Source organism: Clarias gariepinus, chromosome 19 (assembly GCF_024256425.1).
Source record: "Clarias gariepinus isolate MV-2021 ecotype Netherlands chromosome 19, CGAR_prim_01v2, whole genome shotgun sequence".
NCBI classification, from domain to species: Eukaryota; Metazoa; Chordata; class Actinopteri; order Siluriformes; family Clariidae; genus Clarias; species Clarias gariepinus.
In genome coordinates, this window is record NC_071118.1 from 14188508 (window position 1) to 14207686 (window position 19179).

At 36.2% G+C, this 19179-nt stretch overlaps 2 protein-coding genes across 2 annotated transcripts in view; one reads left to right on the forward strand and one right to left on the reverse strand.

Annotated features, from left to right (window-relative positions):
• Positions 1-12259, forward strand: part of slc45a2 (solute carrier family 45 member 2) — a 30342-nt gene extending 18083 nt beyond the window's left edge. The window contains exons 4-7 of the mRNA XM_053479032.1: positions 2628-2771; positions 5599-5722; positions 7150-7355; positions 12032-12259. Coding sequence (XP_053335007.1) covers positions 2628-2771; positions 5599-5722; positions 7150-7355; positions 12032-12259 — 702 coding nt within the window. The remainder of the gene's footprint in view (positions 1-2627; positions 2772-5598; positions 5723-7149; positions 7356-12031) is intronic.
• A 1930-nt stretch (positions 12260-14189) lies between these two features.
• On the reverse strand, positions 14190-15689 carry rxfp3 (relaxin family peptide receptor 3). The gene has a single exon (XM_053478966.1). The coding sequence runs from the start codon at positions 15540-15542 to the stop codon at positions 14340-14342; it is 1203 nt and encodes a 400-aa protein (XP_053334941.1). The 5' UTR covers positions 15543-15689; the 3' UTR covers positions 14190-14339.
• Between the last annotated feature and the right edge of the window lie 3490 nt (positions 15690-19179).

The window sequence follows — 19179 nt, forward strand, 5'->3', positions numbered from 1 at the left end:
ACAGCTGCAACGTGATCCTATACCAACTGCATGGCTTTGTCCAGGGACACAGGCTAGTGGTGATAAACCCACATTGCCCCACTGTGAGAAGTAATATGATAAATTGCACCAATACTATCAGCCTGATAAACTAATCTAATCCAAGTAATGCTCCTTCATCATCAGCTACTGGTGATGGAAGTCCTTCAGCTGCTGCATTTTGGTAAATGGCCACATACCTCAGAGCGGTACAGCAATAGTAAGCACCAGTGGTCCTCCTCAGATGTCCAGCTGTTAGCTACTGCAACTAACCTAAAGCTAGGCTTCCTTTAATAATCACATTATCAGCAGAAGCCCATAATGACATCTAGAAGGGTATGTAGAAGGAAGACGCCACTTCTACTTTAGTTCAGTGCTGGGTCCTTCTTTGATCTCCTTGGATACCCCATGTCTTGGTGGCGTCATGTCGTCATATGGGTTTTCATACTAGTGCTATGTGGATATACTCAACTTATCCTATCCTGCTCCATACTCTCATGTTGCTGTATGGCTTTCAGTGTGTTTGGCAGATGTCCTTTCACGGATAGCAGCTCATTATTTAAAAACCTAATTCAAGCCAAACTAAAATGCTGCTTCATTTTTGGCTTTGAAAGTAAAATCTGATGTGAGTAGTTATAGGAAATCAGTAGAGAGAATGATGTGAAAGGTGGTGCAGAAGAACTTGGTTGAAAATAAGTATTGTATCTGCTTTTTAGATTAGTTTCAATAGTCAGGTGGCAGACAAAGCCAGACCTGCCTGGAGCAAGTTACTGTACCATATTCCAATCACTAGATGTTTAGGGAGAGACAGAGTGTGAAATAAAGATGCATCATTATGGATATACGGAAGTTTGGTTTTGCCGGGATTTAGTTTTAGGAATAGTGCAGAAATGGGTAAAAAAATGTTTTTACACTTTACTTTAGTATGTTTACATGTTTAAAAAAATCAGTATGTAGCTTAAAAGCATTGCTTAATTTGCAAGAATAAGATACAACAGACTGAGCCAGTCATTTTAGTTTGAATAAAAGAACAAATTCATACAGTACAGTAGATGATGCGTAAACTTTCACATTTTCAGTGTTCTAACAAAGTGTCTTTGCATCTATTATCCTAATAATTCCAAGAATAATATTTATGACATCCCGATCTTAATACACAATGGTTTATTTTGTTCATCATCCTGCTTTCCTACTGTATCAGGGTAGTTCAAGATTTATTGAGCTAATTAAGCTTTTAACTTGTTTAAGTTATACTGTCATTGACTGCATTTTTGGGCTTAACCGAGTAACATACTCATCCATACTACCATTACAGATGCCATAGTCATTTTACTTCTTTTTTTTTCTTCTGTTGTCTGCCTGCAGAGCATGGGGGACACAATGGAATCACTGTCCATCATCTTAATCAGCATATGTAGGGGTCACAAAATTCTATCTGTAACTTTTCCCAACCATATTTAGAAAGTATAGATGTGCACTAGTTATTTTATTTTGCATCCGTTTTTATTTTTACTAAAAAATAACGATTGTACATAATTGGGGGGAAAGGTCAGCTTTCTCCAACACCTCCTAAATCATTCATAGGAATTTTACCAAACTTGCACAGTACATTTTTCATAAAGCATAGGCATGCACTAGTTGTTTAACTCACTTATACAGGTATATTTATGACTTATATATATTTTAATTTAATACTGTTAGATAATGTTGTCTGGCAATCCCAGTGTCCTGTGTAACAAAAGCAGTTGTTATTCACATTGTTTTCACTGTTTTAGTAATAAATACCTGGATATCTCTTATGGGCTGAAATCACATTCATAGTTATTTGCTTGTAATAGCTTGCTATAAATACGTTGCAATACTGTTGTTAGTCATTACAAATTAGTCATTAAGATGTTTCCTTGTTAGAAAACAAAAAGTTACAGTTTTATCTCTGATTGTTACAGTATAGACTGTATAGACACATACTCTCTCTCTCTCTCTCTCTCTCTCTCTCTATCTTTATGCACAATAGTCATAGCACAGAATGATGCAAACACACCCATAAAAAGCAACCAGTACTTCTGCAGGCAGAAATGCATTGTTGATGTGAGCCATTATAGGAAAATGCCCAGACTGGTTCAAGCTGAAGAAACAGCTATGGCATCTCACATTTCACTAACCATGGTGACCAGAAGAGTCTCTTGGTTTGCACAAGAAGTCGAACCTTTAGGCAAAGCAGAAGACTGCATCGGGTTCCTCTCCTGTTATCCAAGAACAGGAATCTGAGGCTACAGTGGACACAAGATCAACTAGACTATTGATGTTTGGAAAAACATTGCCTGGCCCAATCTTTAATTGTCTAGTTTTAGAGTTATTAGAAAGGGATTTTATAATTTATTTTACCATTCTGTAGAAACAGTATATTGTTTATTGCAATGATAATGATGATAATGATATTATTATTATTATTATTATTATTATTATTATTATTACTATTACTATTATTATTATTATTATTATTAACAATAACAATAATAATCATAATAATAATAATTATTATTATTATTATTATTATTATATTATGTAAAATACTCACATATCTGATCATGTGTGTATGTGTGTTGCAGGTACAGAAGAGGATGACTCTGAAATCACTACTGTCTGCCATGATTAACATGCCCAGCCACTACCGCTGCCTATGTATCAGCCACCTGCTGGGCTGGACTGCTTTCCTCTGTAACATGCTCTTCTTTACTGACTTTATGGGGCAGGTGATAAGCTTCATTTTTGGCTAAACATAAAACATATCATTTAAACACAAGCGCACACATTCACAACGCAGTGCCTGCTCAGTGGCAGTTACAATGCCAGTCTGTGTAAACCACACAAGGTTATACTGTAGATATTCAGCTCATATAATATAGATAAAAGGTTCATGAGCTGGCCTACATAACTACACCTCTAAATATAAAATTTCACACAATTATGCGCAGGCCAGGGCTTGCACACAGAGTTTTTTTTTTCTTCACATTTCAGCCTCAAAATCAAAGATCACACACTCCGGCTGTCGACCACCTCAGATTAATGAATCAACTGTATTCTGTTATGAGACCTAATGATGTATGAATGATCATCACATACAGATAACTATAGAGAGTCAGAATTTGTAGCTCAAGGACTAAATGCAGTAATATAAAAATAGGTAACAGCAAGGAAATATAATGCACTTAACCATTATACATCATCATAACAAATCAATGTGTTAATTAAATACAAACAATCCAGTATGTGGGCTTAATCAATTCAGCTGGAGGTATTTTTAAACCTATACATACAAAAAAGTAAAATTATACAGGAATTTCTTCGTACTGGTTAGTGGGGTTTTATAGCTATTATAGGGGTAGCTACAGCACCCCAATGTTTATCTGATTTAAAACTAATTTAAATCAGACGCATATTTTTGATGTCTATTATTGTCATTTATAATTAATAATTTCTTGAATTATTTAAAGACATGCTTTAAAAAGATAAGCTAGTCACATTAACTAGAATACTTACGAGAAAGTTTCACATGAAAGGGAACTTGATTATGACCCTAAGTGAACTATAGAAGGTATGTTCTGTAAATTACAGTTTATTATTATCATCTAGGAAAGGAAATCAGGTACTGATACAGATATTGGAATTGCATTACACCATTGAATCCAACTGTATAAGGATGTTGTAGACCAGACAGGGCTTGAAAAAACTCTGTAATTATGTGGATCCTTATGAATACGAGTTATTGTTCATTCTAATTGATGCAGTTAATTTTACCTCAAATGAAAAGAGCAAGCTTTGTGGTTGAGAGGTATTGAAAAAAGCAATTATATATTACATGGGTGCGTTGTTAGGAAATGTACATTAGCTACCCTAATTGATTTTAAATTGAGTAAAATGTACTTTTCAGTACAACTTAATAGAAAACTCAGGAGACAAACGTGAATTCATCTGTCCATAAGGTGCAGGAAAAATTTAAAAGATCATAACTCATAAAACAATAGACAGCTGATGTGATGTACATACTGTAGTGTTGCATGAATACAAATATTTACACTCCCTTTTCCCCCTATTTTATGGTGGTTTAAACTGGAACTGAAATAGCATATAGCATAATGAATAAATGTATGAATAGCATAATGTTGAAAAAAATATTATTAAACGTGCATAAATGTGACACATCCCATCAAATCAGGGATTAAATTGCATCTTGGGTGATTTGAGTTATGCATACAAGTTCAATAGGTTCAATAAGCTCCATTTTGATAGAAAGTTTATTACTGTGCCACGAAAATATGGCCAGTGAAAGTTTGTTTATGAGGAGCGGCTCATAAAATGAATCCTATCCAAAATCCTAATTTGAATATTTAAATGAGGATTCTGTGACACTTAGCCTCAATTTGACATCAGGGTTTCCTGGCTACCAGTTACCAGTGGGTGTGGGCTCTATGTTTGGCCATGGGTATGACATACATGCCCAAGTATTGTCTAAGTATTGACATACATGCTTTTGTCAAGAATGATTTAAACTAACTACACAGAATCTTTGATTAAGATGGTTGATGTGATTTATAGCATTATATGTTAAATAGTTAATTAGCATAACATTTTAAAATTTAAATCAAGTTAATTATTATTTAATTGCATGTGTAATCTGGAGAGGAGTAGCTCGATTAAGTTGTCTGTAGTTACTTTTTACACTGAGATCTCAATATAAAAGTGAGTAGAAGAGCCCCTAAATATGGTAATACACACTGAACCAACCAAATCTGGTCTAAAGCCGCTTAAGTGTGTGCTTTCAAGAAGTGTTCCATAATGACATGCAAAGCATTAGCATCTAGAGTGATATATAAATTGTCAGAAATCCTGCATATACAGTTGCTTTCAAAGTAGTAACAGCAGGTGAGGTGCTTTTGCTAGCTGTGCACATTTACATCACTCTTCAAATGCAAGAATCAGGAGCTGCTATCTATTTGCTGTTTTTATTTTAAATTTCCTGGTGGTGGATCACGCACACCACATATCTCAAACTACCTCTGGTTTAAAGGCGCAACAACAATAACTACCATTCTGTCTTTGTGCCTTTTACACAGAACAGCAAGGTGTAATAAGGGTGGACATTTCCACTTTGAACTGGCTGTGTGATAGGAGCTTGACATATAGATAACAGATTGGATATATATCAGGATGATATTGAAAGCATGTTAATTTATACTCAACTTGATCTTTCAAGTTCTCTGATTAATATACCTGTATTCTTTTTTTTTATTACTTTTTTAACAGATAAAAAACAAAGTTCGCACAATTAACCACACACCAAATTTAAAACCTACATGAAAGAAGAAGTCAAAAATATAATTTCAGTATACACAATGTCTCATTCCCACTTTTGACATGCACAATATATAACAGAAATGTATTAACAATGTATTAAAACAATTATTTGTAATATTTTTTGTTCAGTACTACATTGATTTACAGTGTGCAATGTACAGAAGTCTGTAAATCCATACTAGCATTAGTAAATGTCTGGTCATATTTCTCCTTTTCTTTGTGCAGATTGTGTATAAGGGGAACCCTTATGCTCCTCATAATTCAACTGCATATGCCACCTATGAGAGGGGGGTGGAGGTGGGCTGCTGGGGGCTATGCATCAATGCTGTGTCCTCTGCTCTCTATTCCTGTGAGTGCTTACGTCTGTTTGACTTTTTCTGCTGTATTTTTACCACAACTGTCCTAATTCATGCACAGAATATAATAGATGTATAACACTATTAAGGGATGTGAGAGTCATGGTGCCATTCATCAAAAATAGAATCCAAGCCGTAATTATATATAAAGCATAACTGCAAGGAAAAAAAATAAACAAATAATACTTTATGTATTTGTGTAAATATGTACAATGGTGGCCAAAGTGTTAGGACAAAATATATCATGCATTATATACTGTAGTTCTCCCTGTGCACAAAACGGGTGATTTCACTAATTAGTTTGAGCCTATCTGACTAAAGAGTTGTACTAATTAGAATCAGCTGGAATAAATGGATGGAATAAAAATGTTGCAGGACTTTTACGTTCTGAAACTGGGGTGTCCACCTCTGCACGAACATGGCTAGAACTATGGATTTCTCAAGTGACTAATAATTCTGTGGCAAATTTCTGTACGTGATCTTTATGTATATATAAAAATTAATTCAATGACTATGTTCAAATATACAGTAGATGAATGAGGAAGAATATTAGTGGATGGATTTAGTGCAAATTAAGATATGCCACTGAGTTGGAGCAATTAAAAATGACAGCAATGTAAAAGTGAGTGGTGCAAAACTGAGGTAATGAAGTGCAACGCAGATTAGGGTAGATGTTAAGTAGATGAATAAATATGACTGTGAACAGTGAGTCTGTTATAAAAGAGAGCTACATGTATAACCCGAGGATGAGTAATGGTTGAGGGACCATCTGACCATAACACCAATCACATTCTCTGGCACCATTAAGAGGTGTTAAAGCAGCGTATGGTCCTAGGAACAAAGGATTTCCTAAGCCTGTCAGTAGAGCAGCTCTGTGATAGAAGTCTGCCATCAAACATCTTCTTCTCTTTTGCAATAGTTCCATAAAGTGGTTGACTGGTTTTGGACATGACAAACAGCATTTTAGTCCTCCACCAGCTCCAGAATGTCAAACTTAAATCCAGCCACAGATCCCACTCTCCTAACCCCCTTGTTCAAATCATTTGGCATCCCTGCATTTGAGGTTCTGTCTACAGCACACTACGGCATAGAAAAGAATACTGGCCACCACTGATTGAGGTGATCTGTAGCAACTTTTTGCAGATGCTAAAAGAGTCCAATTTTTCATTGAAAAAACATCCGACTCTGACTTTTCTGTATAGATGTTCTGTGTTTGCTGGACAGTTTAGCCCTAGTTTATTTATTTGTCCTCACCACCTTGATGTTAACTCCCTCAGTGGTATTAGTGTGGACCTGGTACAACGAAAAGTCACCAGCATATCATGTCTACATGTGGAATAAAGGGAACGATGGCTATATTTCTTTTTATCTATTGCTCCGTTAATTTCACTTCTGATGCTTCTATTTTTTGCATGTGCAGACATACAGAGGCTGCTAATGCCATACATCGGTTTGAAAGGTCTTTACTTCGTGGGTTACTTCGTGTTTGGACTGGGCACAAGTCTAATTGGTCTGTTTCCAAATATCATCTCTACGCTGACACTGTGCTGTGCGTTTGGTGTGATGTCCAGCACACTTTACACCGTCCCATTCAACCTGATCTCAGAGTACCACAAGGAGGAAGAGGTGCGTGCGTGTGTGTGTGTGTGTGTGTGTGTGTGTGTGTGTGTGTGTGTGTGCAAATTTAGAAAACCTCTCATGCTTATATGAATTTTATTTACATCCAGGTTTCTTTTTGCTTAGAGCAAGTATGGGGAGAAATAATGTATATAAAATGATTGACAGCTGACAACCAAAGATGATACAAAACATCCTCACATTATATTCAACACCTTCACACCTCAGTGCAGGTTTAAAGTTAGATTAAAAGTGATAATATTTATAATTTTTATTTGGTCTATGTGAAATCCATTTGCTTCTTTCTTGTATAAAATCTTTTTTTAACATCAGTAATAAAACTCTCTGTGCGGTGCTAGTATAGGAAAATAATATACAGTGATGTAGTGCGATGAAATATTTTACTTTTTGTTTATATAGTTATATCTACATGTTCAGTAGGGATGTCCCAATATCATTATCATACAAATTGTTCCAATACTATTGCACCCTACCACTTTGCTCCCTACGCAGCCCTCACCCACAGCACTTCCTCCCACTCACGTCAAACCAGGGTCAATGTTGACACCCTTGGTGAGATACTGAGGTGAAAATGGAAACAACAAGAAAAAAAAAAACACCTTGAGAGTGAACTGTGGGAAGATCGGTCAGGTCAGCTTGTGTTCTGTCCTCAAAAAGTTTAATGTTATCAAGTAAAGTTAAAGTCTTGTGTGCTAACTTTGCAGTACATCTCTTTAGGCAGTCTGTCTTGCTATCCAAGCTTCGCAGCAAATCTCTTTATTTTTCCTGTTTTGTTTGTTTTGCAGCCACTTCCAGAGCTGTGTTCTGTGACAATAATTGCAAAATTTAAAGCAAAATACAACAATTTATTTTATTTGATAAGCACAAATGGGCAACGGTGGAGTAAACATTAGCTCAGATAAAATAACTGTCATGAGTGAAAATGCACTTATTTGTGAGAGTGCATAGACTCATGTCTGCACCCTCGAATTTAAATTTGTCTTATTTCGCGTGACATGACAGAAACAGTGCCTTCAAAATAACATTTACTTTCGCTCTTTTAATGGTATCTTTAAGTTTCCTACATTTGAAGACCTGAAACTAGACACAGAAATGTTTTTGCCTATAACTATTTTTTTTTTCACAGCCTCACGCAAAACTGGCTGTAAAATATAGCCAGAATTTAATGGATCTTTGGCAATACATATGTTTATGCCCAAAGTTACACCTACAACATAAACGAAATCATATTGTTGAGCAGAAATTAATTTGTTATGTGTCACATTTTGTCACAGCATCACGCAAAACTGGCTAGACAGAATTTAATGAAATTTTGCAATACTAAAGTTTAACCTGCACCATAAGGAAAATCAAAAAGTTGAGTAAAAGTGATGTTTTAAACAGTTATGGGGCAGAACTTATAATCTATTTTAAATTAGAAAAGCTACTTACTCAGTATGAACAAACACCTGCACTAATAGATATTTATTAGAAAAACTAAACAGAATATCTTTTCTGGAATTAGTGCATCTTTATCCGATTTTCTTTTTTTATTTCTCATCTGTGATTTACTCTCTGATTATCCTAAACAAGGCATACAGTAAGTAAATAAATAAACCTTACAAAATGTTATTTCTTTGTAATAAAAGGTTAGCCAGATGGTTCAGGCGTACAGAAAGACAGGCATTCATGCACAGTTTGTGGGCTTAAACCTAAAATAATAATATCACCAATTAGATTAAAGCTGATCAGCTTATTTTTAGCTTTAATTCAATTTAGTTGAATTTGTATAGCACGTTTAAAAATATTATGGAAAATATATGGAAGTTTGTATGAAATGTGAATGTGTATGAATCAAAATGATTAGACTGTCCATAACCAGTTGGTTGTTGGAGGTTCAGGTAGACTATAGGAAACTCTAGTCATGAACTATTGAGCGATTGCAGTCACAAGTCCTCAGAGAACAGCTGTCTGCATTAGCTGAGGCCAGGACCATCTTCATGGTAAATTGGAACCTTCCCCAGTCATCACATTGCATCCAAGGCAACAACACAGGGCATCCAAGCAACGAGATCTCCAATCAGAAGTGGGGCACCAGGACGAGTCAGACAGGTCCAAAGCGCAGAGGAGCAACATGTGTAGCTCGACAGAGAGAGACAGAGAAAGAGCGAGAGAGAGAGAGAGAGAGAGAGAGAGAGAGGAGAACAGATAACAGTAAGGTAACGTGTAGCAATAAATTAAGTATAAAAATTTTTTTTAATTTAGGTTGCTGAAGTGTGTATAAACTTTTGATTGACTCTGTATATATTCCCATAAACACACTCCCAAACCTTGTGGAAAGCCTTCCCAGAAGAGTTGAAGCTCTTATAGATGATAGTGAGCCAACGGTAAGCCAACATCATATGGATTAAAAATAAACCCTATGGATTAAGAATTTGATGTTACTTAAGTTCATATGCATGTGAAGGCAGGCCAGCGAATATTTTTGGCAATATATCTTCAAGAGGAACTAATTTTAAAAACATAAAACCGTAAGAGGTGGGAGTGGTGGTTCAGGTCGCTAAGGCTCTAGGTTGTTGATTTTCGTATCCATGTTTGACCCCCACCATCAGTGAGTTGACACACCCCATACTACCCTGCCACTGCATGCATTGCCAGTCCCCATTTGAGAGATCTGACTTTAACATTTGTTATAAAACATATTTTATAAAACTTCCTAATCTGTTTCCGCTAACCAGTTTGTCGTTCATTTCATTATTCCAACATTATAATACAAGTATTATAATTGTGATTGTGTGTAGTTGTGCACAGTGTAGGTGACTCAGCCACTAACAATGCTTTTGTTTATTGTTGTCACAGTAATAGTTTTTAATTAATTGCTTTTAAGAAAATAAATTTTTTTCCCTTTCCTAAAAACAAAACAGAAGATTAAGTGGATGATGTGAAAAAAAGCACTTCAGAAGGATTTATGAGGATTTTACTCCACAGAGAGCCGCTGTGCATTCAGAGCAGTGTTAGGGTTCATGCACTAGTAGTGCAATAGCAAGTGTTTGAAGATATGCTTTAGACGTGAGGCATTTCAAATAGTTCTGTTCACATTTTGTGTTGGGACAACACTGGGTACTGGTATCAGGGCAAGTACCCAAATACTTTTGCTTATACTCAGTATTCCAAAAAAGTGGTATTGGGACATCCCTAATTAGCAGGAAGGTCAACCTTACCTTATATGTACTACTAAGTACATTTTATAAACAGAAATTATTTTTTACGCCTCTTTTTTTCTTAAGAAGACAAAAAATATGAGAAATCATAAAGGATTAAAAACTATTATACTATTATGTCATCACAAAATTTTTACCACAAACTGTATTTTATGTTTATGGTTATGTACTATTCTTTAATGATTTAACCATAAGTATTTACATTTATTCTTTAGCATTTGTTTAAATGAATGCCTTCCTTTCATCAGCTACTGTATGTTAACATGATTAATGGGGAAGGCTGTAAAAAAGACAACCAGTTTGTAAATCCATCAGCCACTGGAACCCTGACTGATTAATATTCTGAGTGCTGATTAGAAACTAAGGTCTCTGGGGGGAAAAGTCAAGCTTTTTAATTATGTCTTGCTATACCACGACTAACCATTAATGAGTTCTTCTATTATCAATCATGAAACAGTAGATTGCAATATCTTATTGTTCCTTTTATTCCGTTTTAAAAAAACATTAGCATATTGTGTTGTTTTCTAGATTAAATTGGCAGATGTATATATTTGGCTAGCTTTAGCATATAGCTGTTCATGTTAATCATTCTCATGATATTTTCCCAATCTGGTGAAAGATGGTGATGAATTATGATTAAAATACAGACATAAAATCCTATTTTAGAACTTAATTACCTTGGAAAAAAATTCACATATTTGAAGGCTGTTGGAAAGCTTGCAACTTGGTAAGAGTGGTCCCTTTTTATAATCAGAACATGGAAATAATGTTTAAGGTGGAAGGTAGCAGTTTTTTTTAAGAGAACATAGAAATTATTCATTTCTTTAGTTAAATAATGGGGATTTCATTTTCCCTATCAGAAGCTGATGATCATTCTTTTCAGTAGGGTTTTAAAGAATGTAAATTTTCCTGCCTGTTTTTAAAATGGAATAAAAAGAACAATAAGATATTGCAATCTACTGTTTTATAATTGATAATAGAAGAACCCATTAATCGTAAATCCCACCTACTTACAGTATAAGAAAAAAACATTCAACTATGACTAGTAAATAGATTATACAGTAGCTATCTAATCTATTATTATTGTTATTATTGTTGTTGTTTACTTGATAAATGTGCTAGTTGTCATTTTAATCTCACACAGTATCTCGCTTAACATTAACAGAACTAAGACAGAGCATGAAATATTGCCTTTATGCTTTTTCCCCACTGCCAAACACTGATATTTTCTGACTTTAATATCACAATATTTGTATATTTAATGGCCTGAGATATGATAGTAAGGTCACAATTCATGCATCTAATTGTAGGAGAATAATATGTGATATTTGTTTCTTTTTTGAGTGTCTATAAGATATTTATGACAGTATATATTTTCACCCTGTTAATATCCTTTGTTTTATCCTAAAATGCATTCACTAAATTTAATGACTTTTGATTAAATATTTGCATTCTGTCCTGCAGGAGAAGAGAAAGCAGAGTGGGAAAGACATGTCTCTCCAGAGCAGAGGGACGGGAATGGATTGTGCAGCTCTGACCTGTATGGTGCAGTTAGCTCAGATTATAGTAGGAGCTGGACTCGGAGCTTTAGTTAATGTAGCCGGTAGTGTGGTAGTGGTGGTTCTGTCAGCCTCAACTGTGTCCCTCGTCGGCTGTGTCTTTATTACTGTCTTTATTAAACATGTACACTGAACTAAATACATTTAAATAAACACAATGACTATCTTTCTTGGCTCATACTATGACTCATTTATTAAATTTCAGCCTCACATTTTTGTCAGTTCCAAACCCACTATTTTATGGGTGAATTGTACCATGTTAATAACCCCACAACTCTCACTTCACATACTACTTTTTTAAAGTGACCTCCACATTTACCATATGGTCACCACCTCAGAACATTCTACAGTGATTTTTATTATTATTTAAGTCCCCCGAATAAAGTTATTAATGGTTGTGGGGTCAGATTAGAAAAGACAAATGAAAGTAAAATCATTAAAATGATTTAATACCTTTAATTCCTCTTCTGTAAGCACTTTATTTAAGTCAGTGTCATTGGAAACTCAGGACATCACTGGTGTCAGAAAAAAAGTGTGTACAGTACCTGTTTTCTTTTCCACTTCATTTAGTAAAAGTATATAAATTTGTGTGATTTATCAATGACTATAGATACATTTTAAAATGCAACTGTCCTGGTCACAAAAACAAAGAATGAAGAGAATAATAGCCATCCTCTATACTTTTGCAATACAAAAATTTGAATGTCACAATACCAAGGTCAAAATAAATAAAGTAATAAATAAACAAATAAAAACATGTATTACATTTTGGGAATTATGAAGTTTGTTAAAAAAAACTATTTACTATAACATTGTGCACAAACATATATTTTATATAAGTGTTTTATTGTGTCCATGTTAAATGATTAGGGTCAGGTCACCATTTATGTATTTAATTGTATGAGAATAAAAGTTGTCTATTTTGTTGTGCATAGAGGTTAACCTAAATTGTTTTTAAAAAAACTAAAATCTGTCTTCTCTTAGTGTTTAAATAAAGTATAGGCCTATGTTTGGAAGCAGTTTATTTAACTGGTGCTAATGAAACTAAAAACAATAAACTAAAGAAATAGTGATGGGCCAGATGCTTATAGAGTTCTAGAAACGGTGTTTTACATACAATATCAAACTTTATTTATTTATTTAATTTCTTAAAATAAATAGCTGTGGGATTTCTACTTTCCCAAACACATAACCATTAACCCTTTTGTTTCCATAAGTAATATGTAAGCAAATGTATAGAAGTACATTTTGTATATAGAAGTACAAACTGTTTTAATTTTGCATTAATTACTAAAAGTATTTAGTAACCATTTATTAAGGATTGCATTAACAATTGTGTATACAGAAAATGTACAATTATTATAAACCTAATACTTACTAATCTTTTTAGTATTTTGAGAGTAAGACAATAAATTAAGCTATTTCCAAAATAATTAATTAATGTACATTCTTTAAGATCCTTATTAAGTGCCATGAATGTTTCTACAATGTTTTTATACCAGGTGTGATGACTACTGATTATTAAGTACTGTATTTTGAGTGTGTCTTTTAGACAGTTTTAGAAGTGTCTGGTTAAAAAGAAAGACATGCAAAATTATTATCATTATGTAGTTGCTTTATTTCAATATTCGTAGTTTAGAAGATTTTTTACTCTCTTCAAAGCACGTTTATGAGACACAATGGTCTTGATTAATACTTGACGTAAACACAGATAATTGCCAAAACCAACACTTAAACAAACTGTACACACCCGTAACATGTCCTCTGTATTATTAAACAAAGAAACAAAAAGTAAAACTTAAGAAGCAGCTGCTTGAGATTTATATTTACTGCATTTTGTTTATAGAGTCAAAGAAGAAAAAAATATTTTAAAATAAAAATATATATGTTTAATAGATTTTCCCCCTTTTATTAACAAATAAATAATACAAATACTTAATTCATTCTTTTGATTAATGTAGTTAAAAAAAACAGAATATTTTGTTCTTGATAATGAATGAATGAATCGATGAATGAATGTTTTTGGGAGAATGCGTGTATTTGCACGCTTTTACATGCAATTTATTTTACTTGGAAATGTTCTCCAGTCAGTCACTGTGAGTTCGTGTTAGAATTCGGCTCTTTCCATAACATTTCCTGGAGGCCCTTTTAAAGTTTCTGCTATTGGGCCAGCGAAAAGCAACATGATCTCCTATTGACTTATCACGTCCAGTCTAAGTGCTGTTGGGCAAAACATCATTTCTGCCGTTATACATCACAACGCCGGGCGGGTAGAAGACGAGGCCAGGGTCGGGTGTGATCAGCGGCACCACAGAGCGCGCATGTTTCTCATGCTCTGGTTTGCTGGAGGCCGTGAAGGGTCGCGTATTGGTACTGGAGGGCGAGGTGATCTGCCAGAAGAGATCCCTGAGCGCCTTCCTGAACTCTCTCCTCATGAGACAGTAGAGCAGCGGGTTGAGGCAGCTGTTGGAGTGCGCGAGGCACACGGTCACTGGGAACACGTAAACCTGCGCGGTGTAGTACTCGTAGCTAAAGTGCACGGCGTTCAGCTTGATAAGGATGCCCCATGCGGTCAGTGCCTGGTTGGGCAGCCAGCACAAGAAGAAGCACAGCACCACAATGGTTACTGATTTGGTCACTTTGGAGCGCCTCCTTGCGCTGGACGCGTTGGCGCGCTTGTGCGTTACGAAGCGCAGCAACAGCAAGTAACACACTGAAATGATCCCAAAAGGCACCAGGAAGCCGAGCAGTACCTTCTGAGCGTGATAGAGCCCGAGCCAGAACTGCGCGTTACTGTTGCGATCGGGGAACTTCACCAAGCACAGGTCCTCGTTGGACACCGTGGCTGTGGTGGAGAAAATGGCATGTGGTAACGCGGCCACGACTGCTGCCGCCCAGATCACGGCGCTAACACAGCGCGCGGACGGACGTTTGCGCCTGCGGCCGCTCTTCAGCGCCGACGCCACGGAGCGGTACCTCGCCACACTCATGGCGGTCAGGAAGAACACGCTGGCGTACATGCTGGTGGCTGTGACATACGACACGATCTTGCACATCGCCCTGCCAAAAGGCCACGTAAAATCCAGCGCGTTTTCCACCGCCCAGAACGGCAACGTGAGCACGAACTGGAAGTCGGTCACCGCTAGTCCGGTCACAAACAGGTTGATGGATGATTTCTTCCACGCGTGTTTAGATTTCATGAGATGCAGCACGAGCAGGTTGCCGACCAAACCGAGCGCGCACACCACCGAGTAAATGGTGGAGATGAGGATGCGCAGCACGGCTGACCCGTCGCTCACCAAGTCGCTCCTCTCGGCGAGCTCCGGGAAGTCCGGCCATGACTGGTTCGCGCTTTTGTTGAGCATCAAACTCACGTTGCGCTCGGTGATGTCGCGTACTCCAGAGCTGTTCTGCATCGCCGACGCTCATTGTATCCGCTGCGTGCTTCGTGTTAACTCGTGAAACACTCGTAATGTCATACTTCCCGTGTGCGCACATAAATAATAATAATAAACAGTACAAACCAAGCAGAGCTCTATTACATACCTAAAAATGTAAAGATTAAAACAATGTAAAAACATTCCTGGTGCGCCAAAGAAATCCCGTTTCAAGTTTGTAAATCATGTACAGTAAAGCGGACCTGAGCTGCTCTCCTTCTTTCTGTCTCTCTCTCTCTGTCTCTCTGTGAGAGTGTTTTTTTTGTAATGCTTTACTCTCAGTCGTGTGCGGCGCGTTTTATGGACGCGCGTCGCTGTGGGTTGGTCGCGCGCTTTTACGCTCCAGCGCACTTTGTGGAAATCTTTAACAGCTCGACTCTTTACTCATAAAATGATATGTCAGATTTGGACTCCCTGAGAACAAACAAAATCAGATCAATTTCACTGCTTTATTCTAGAATAAAGCCATGATTATATTATATATCTACAGTCTCATACAATTTCATACCTTTTATCATTTCACTATTACGGCTGTAGTGTTATTAGTTAGAATCCCATTTGAAATGTCTAAAATTAAATCTAGTGCTATTAGAAAGAGGATGTTTCAATGTCTGCTTCCTTTCAAGGTTTATTTCCTCTGGCCACCATCAGGACCCTAAATCTGCTTCTTATTCATTATGGTAAGCACCATACAAATATTATTTAATAATATTAACTCTTACTACTACTAATAATACTACTAATAATAATACTACTAATAATACTAATAATAACTGTTTGTGCCCAGTGTTGAGCAGGTAGCGTTCTCCAACATGTCCTAAACCAAGGTTCGAATGCATTCTGAATATGTACATGCTGAAAAGAAAAAAAACAAAATAACCTAAAAATATCGAACTTATTAATTTATTTTTTTTATTGTATCGTAAATAAACCATTGAGATCTTGCCACCCAGAAAAGTCAGCATATAGAAATTTATTGTACCTTTATTTTCCCAGGAGAGTTCTGTTGGGAATGTTTTGTTTTGTTTTGTTCCAAACATGTTGTTTTGTTTTGAGGCAAAATTTCAGGTTTGATATCTTGGTGGTACTGGAACTTACCAACAAGTGTAGCAAGGCACTTTTGACCTTGCATGTCCATTTAGTTGTTTTTAGATTTCCTCCTTTTTGAGGTGTATGTGTTTGTGTGTTAGTGAGTCTTAATCAGTGAGTATTGAATCACTAACCTACCATCATATGTTATAACTGAGGGTACATTTATGATGCCAGTATCCAATAATGGTCTGAAATGCTAATTTATTAAAAAATTCTGATAAGCACCCATTACCATGTGACAATATATGATATAAGCCACATACATTTTGGACGTGATACAGTACATGCAAATATACACTTTTACATAAATATTCATATGACATAAAATGACAGGGATCTGAAAGTATTTCTCAATTAGTGATAAAAAAAACAGAAAAACATTAAAACTGTTGTTGGGGATCTCATATGGCCATAATACCACATGGCTAGGAGCCAAGAGAGCAAAACCATCCCTGAATGGTAAAGATTAGCTTACACAAAGTCAATCACAGGGACAATAATAAGTTGTGTGCATCTGGGAGGTCCGGTGTGTTAAAAAAAAAGAGCATGCTTTTAGCGGAAGTATGTGCAGATCCCCATCTGACAGCTGTTGTATATTAAGGTATAGCGCTGCCTAGTGATGGGCATTAGTGTGACCAAAATGGTGGAAAATTGGCAGAAATTCCAGGGATAAATGCAGCAAGGAGTTTGTTCTAACATCAGTATTTATCTTGATGAGAGTCTATTGTCTCACTGACAATTCAGGATTTTGAAGTAGCAAAGACAACTGAATGAACTTTACTTGGAGCTGTGCAGAAGCATTTTCATGACTTTAAAAAATCCCCATCTTCTGAACTGAAAGCCTACTCAGTCCAGAATAACAAGGCCTGCTAATGTGTAATTTATAATGGTTTAATGAATTCAGGAGTAGCCAGGAATGTACTGTAAGTGCATGAACACATGCATGTGCTGCTTTCACGGTCACTATGGCTACATCAACATTACCATCCACGTTGTCCAATTCTAGTTTTTTTTTGGTCAGACTGGATTTGCACGTCATGATGGTTCACATTTATAAATACAAGTGACTTTTATTTGACTCTAATGTGGATTTGTCTGTCCTCTGAAATGGCACGCATGTGCACATTAATAAGTCATTCCTTGCAACATTTGGAGTAAAATGATTTGTGCAACCAAATAATCATTTCACCCATAGGTGTGATTACCCAAAACTAGGCTTTGAATATTATGAAATTTGCCTCTGGAGGATGCCAAGCAGTTAGTCTGCTGTATTTGTTGAGGTTCAGAGGCAGGAAAGGTAAAAAAAAGTAACAAGTCACATGAATTCTGATCTGACCATTTATATTCAAGTCACATGACCACATGTCAGATATTTAGCTGCTCCAGGACCACATACGAAAGTGATCAAACATCAAATCGATGGCATATTAGGGTAAAACATTGTAATTGTAATTTCAAGCTATAATTTGAACATAGCCTAAGTAAAACATAACAAAGATAAACATAAAAAGGGTAGAATAAAATAGTCAGTGGGGCTACTAACTGATTAATACTAGCCTTACTAATTTCACTATCAGTATAACAGTAGCAGTATTGGAGGATAACAGAGGCATGTCCTTGTGCTCTGTAGCAAAAAGCTATTAATGTATCCCTAGTTATATCCAGTCTTCCTGAAGTGCCTGTGTATCTGTAGCTTTTAAAAAATCCAGGTTTAATTAATCGCTCTGCCACTCTTGCTCTGTTGTAATGAAAACCTGCTGGTACACTGATACTTTTTGGAAAAACAGCACCTAGGCTGGGAAAAAGTACTGGCTCATTTTGGTGGGACTGAAATCAATGTTCCTTTTCCTGCCTCTAATAAGAAATCTCTTTCACTCTCCCTCTTTCCTTTCAGGATCAATAAAGTATCTATCTATTTAAACGGATTCTCAAATTCATTCTAAAAGGATCAGGATCTGTTGTAGAGTTTTAGAACCATGTGGTATTTTGGTCATTCCCTGTGTCATCGGTCACATCAGGCAACAAATATCTTCCATAATGGCTATTATTCACACACTAGAGGCAATTAGCCTAACCTGCATGTCTTTGGAATTATTAATAGTAGTAGTATTAGTAGAGGTTTTTCCTTTTTACAGTAGTTTTCACCCTGGTGTCACTTCATGTTTGACTGCACAGTTACAGTAAATGTGTGTACTGTATATATTTATAATATTTTTTTTCTGTCATTATTTTGTGATGTGATTCTGAGCTTTTGCACTAGAAGTGTATATGAGCCATCATACACTCTCTCACTCATCTTCTATACCGTTTTATCCTGTTTTCAGGGTCTCTGGGACCTGGAGCCCATCACAGGAGGCTTAGGGCACAAGGCAGGGTACACCCTGGATAGGGTGCCAATCCATCGCAGGGCACACACACTAATGGCAATTTGGGAATGTCAATTATATTTTTGGACTGTGGGAGGAAACCGGAGTACCTGGAAGAAACCCACCAAGCACTGGGAAAACATGCAAACTCCATGCAC

What these genes read in the sequence shown, in the direction of transcription:
- rxfp3 (XM_053478966.1), bottom strand. Translation starts at nt 15,542, where the DNA reads ATGCAGAACAGCTCTGGAGTACGCGACATCACCGAGCGCAACGTGAGT.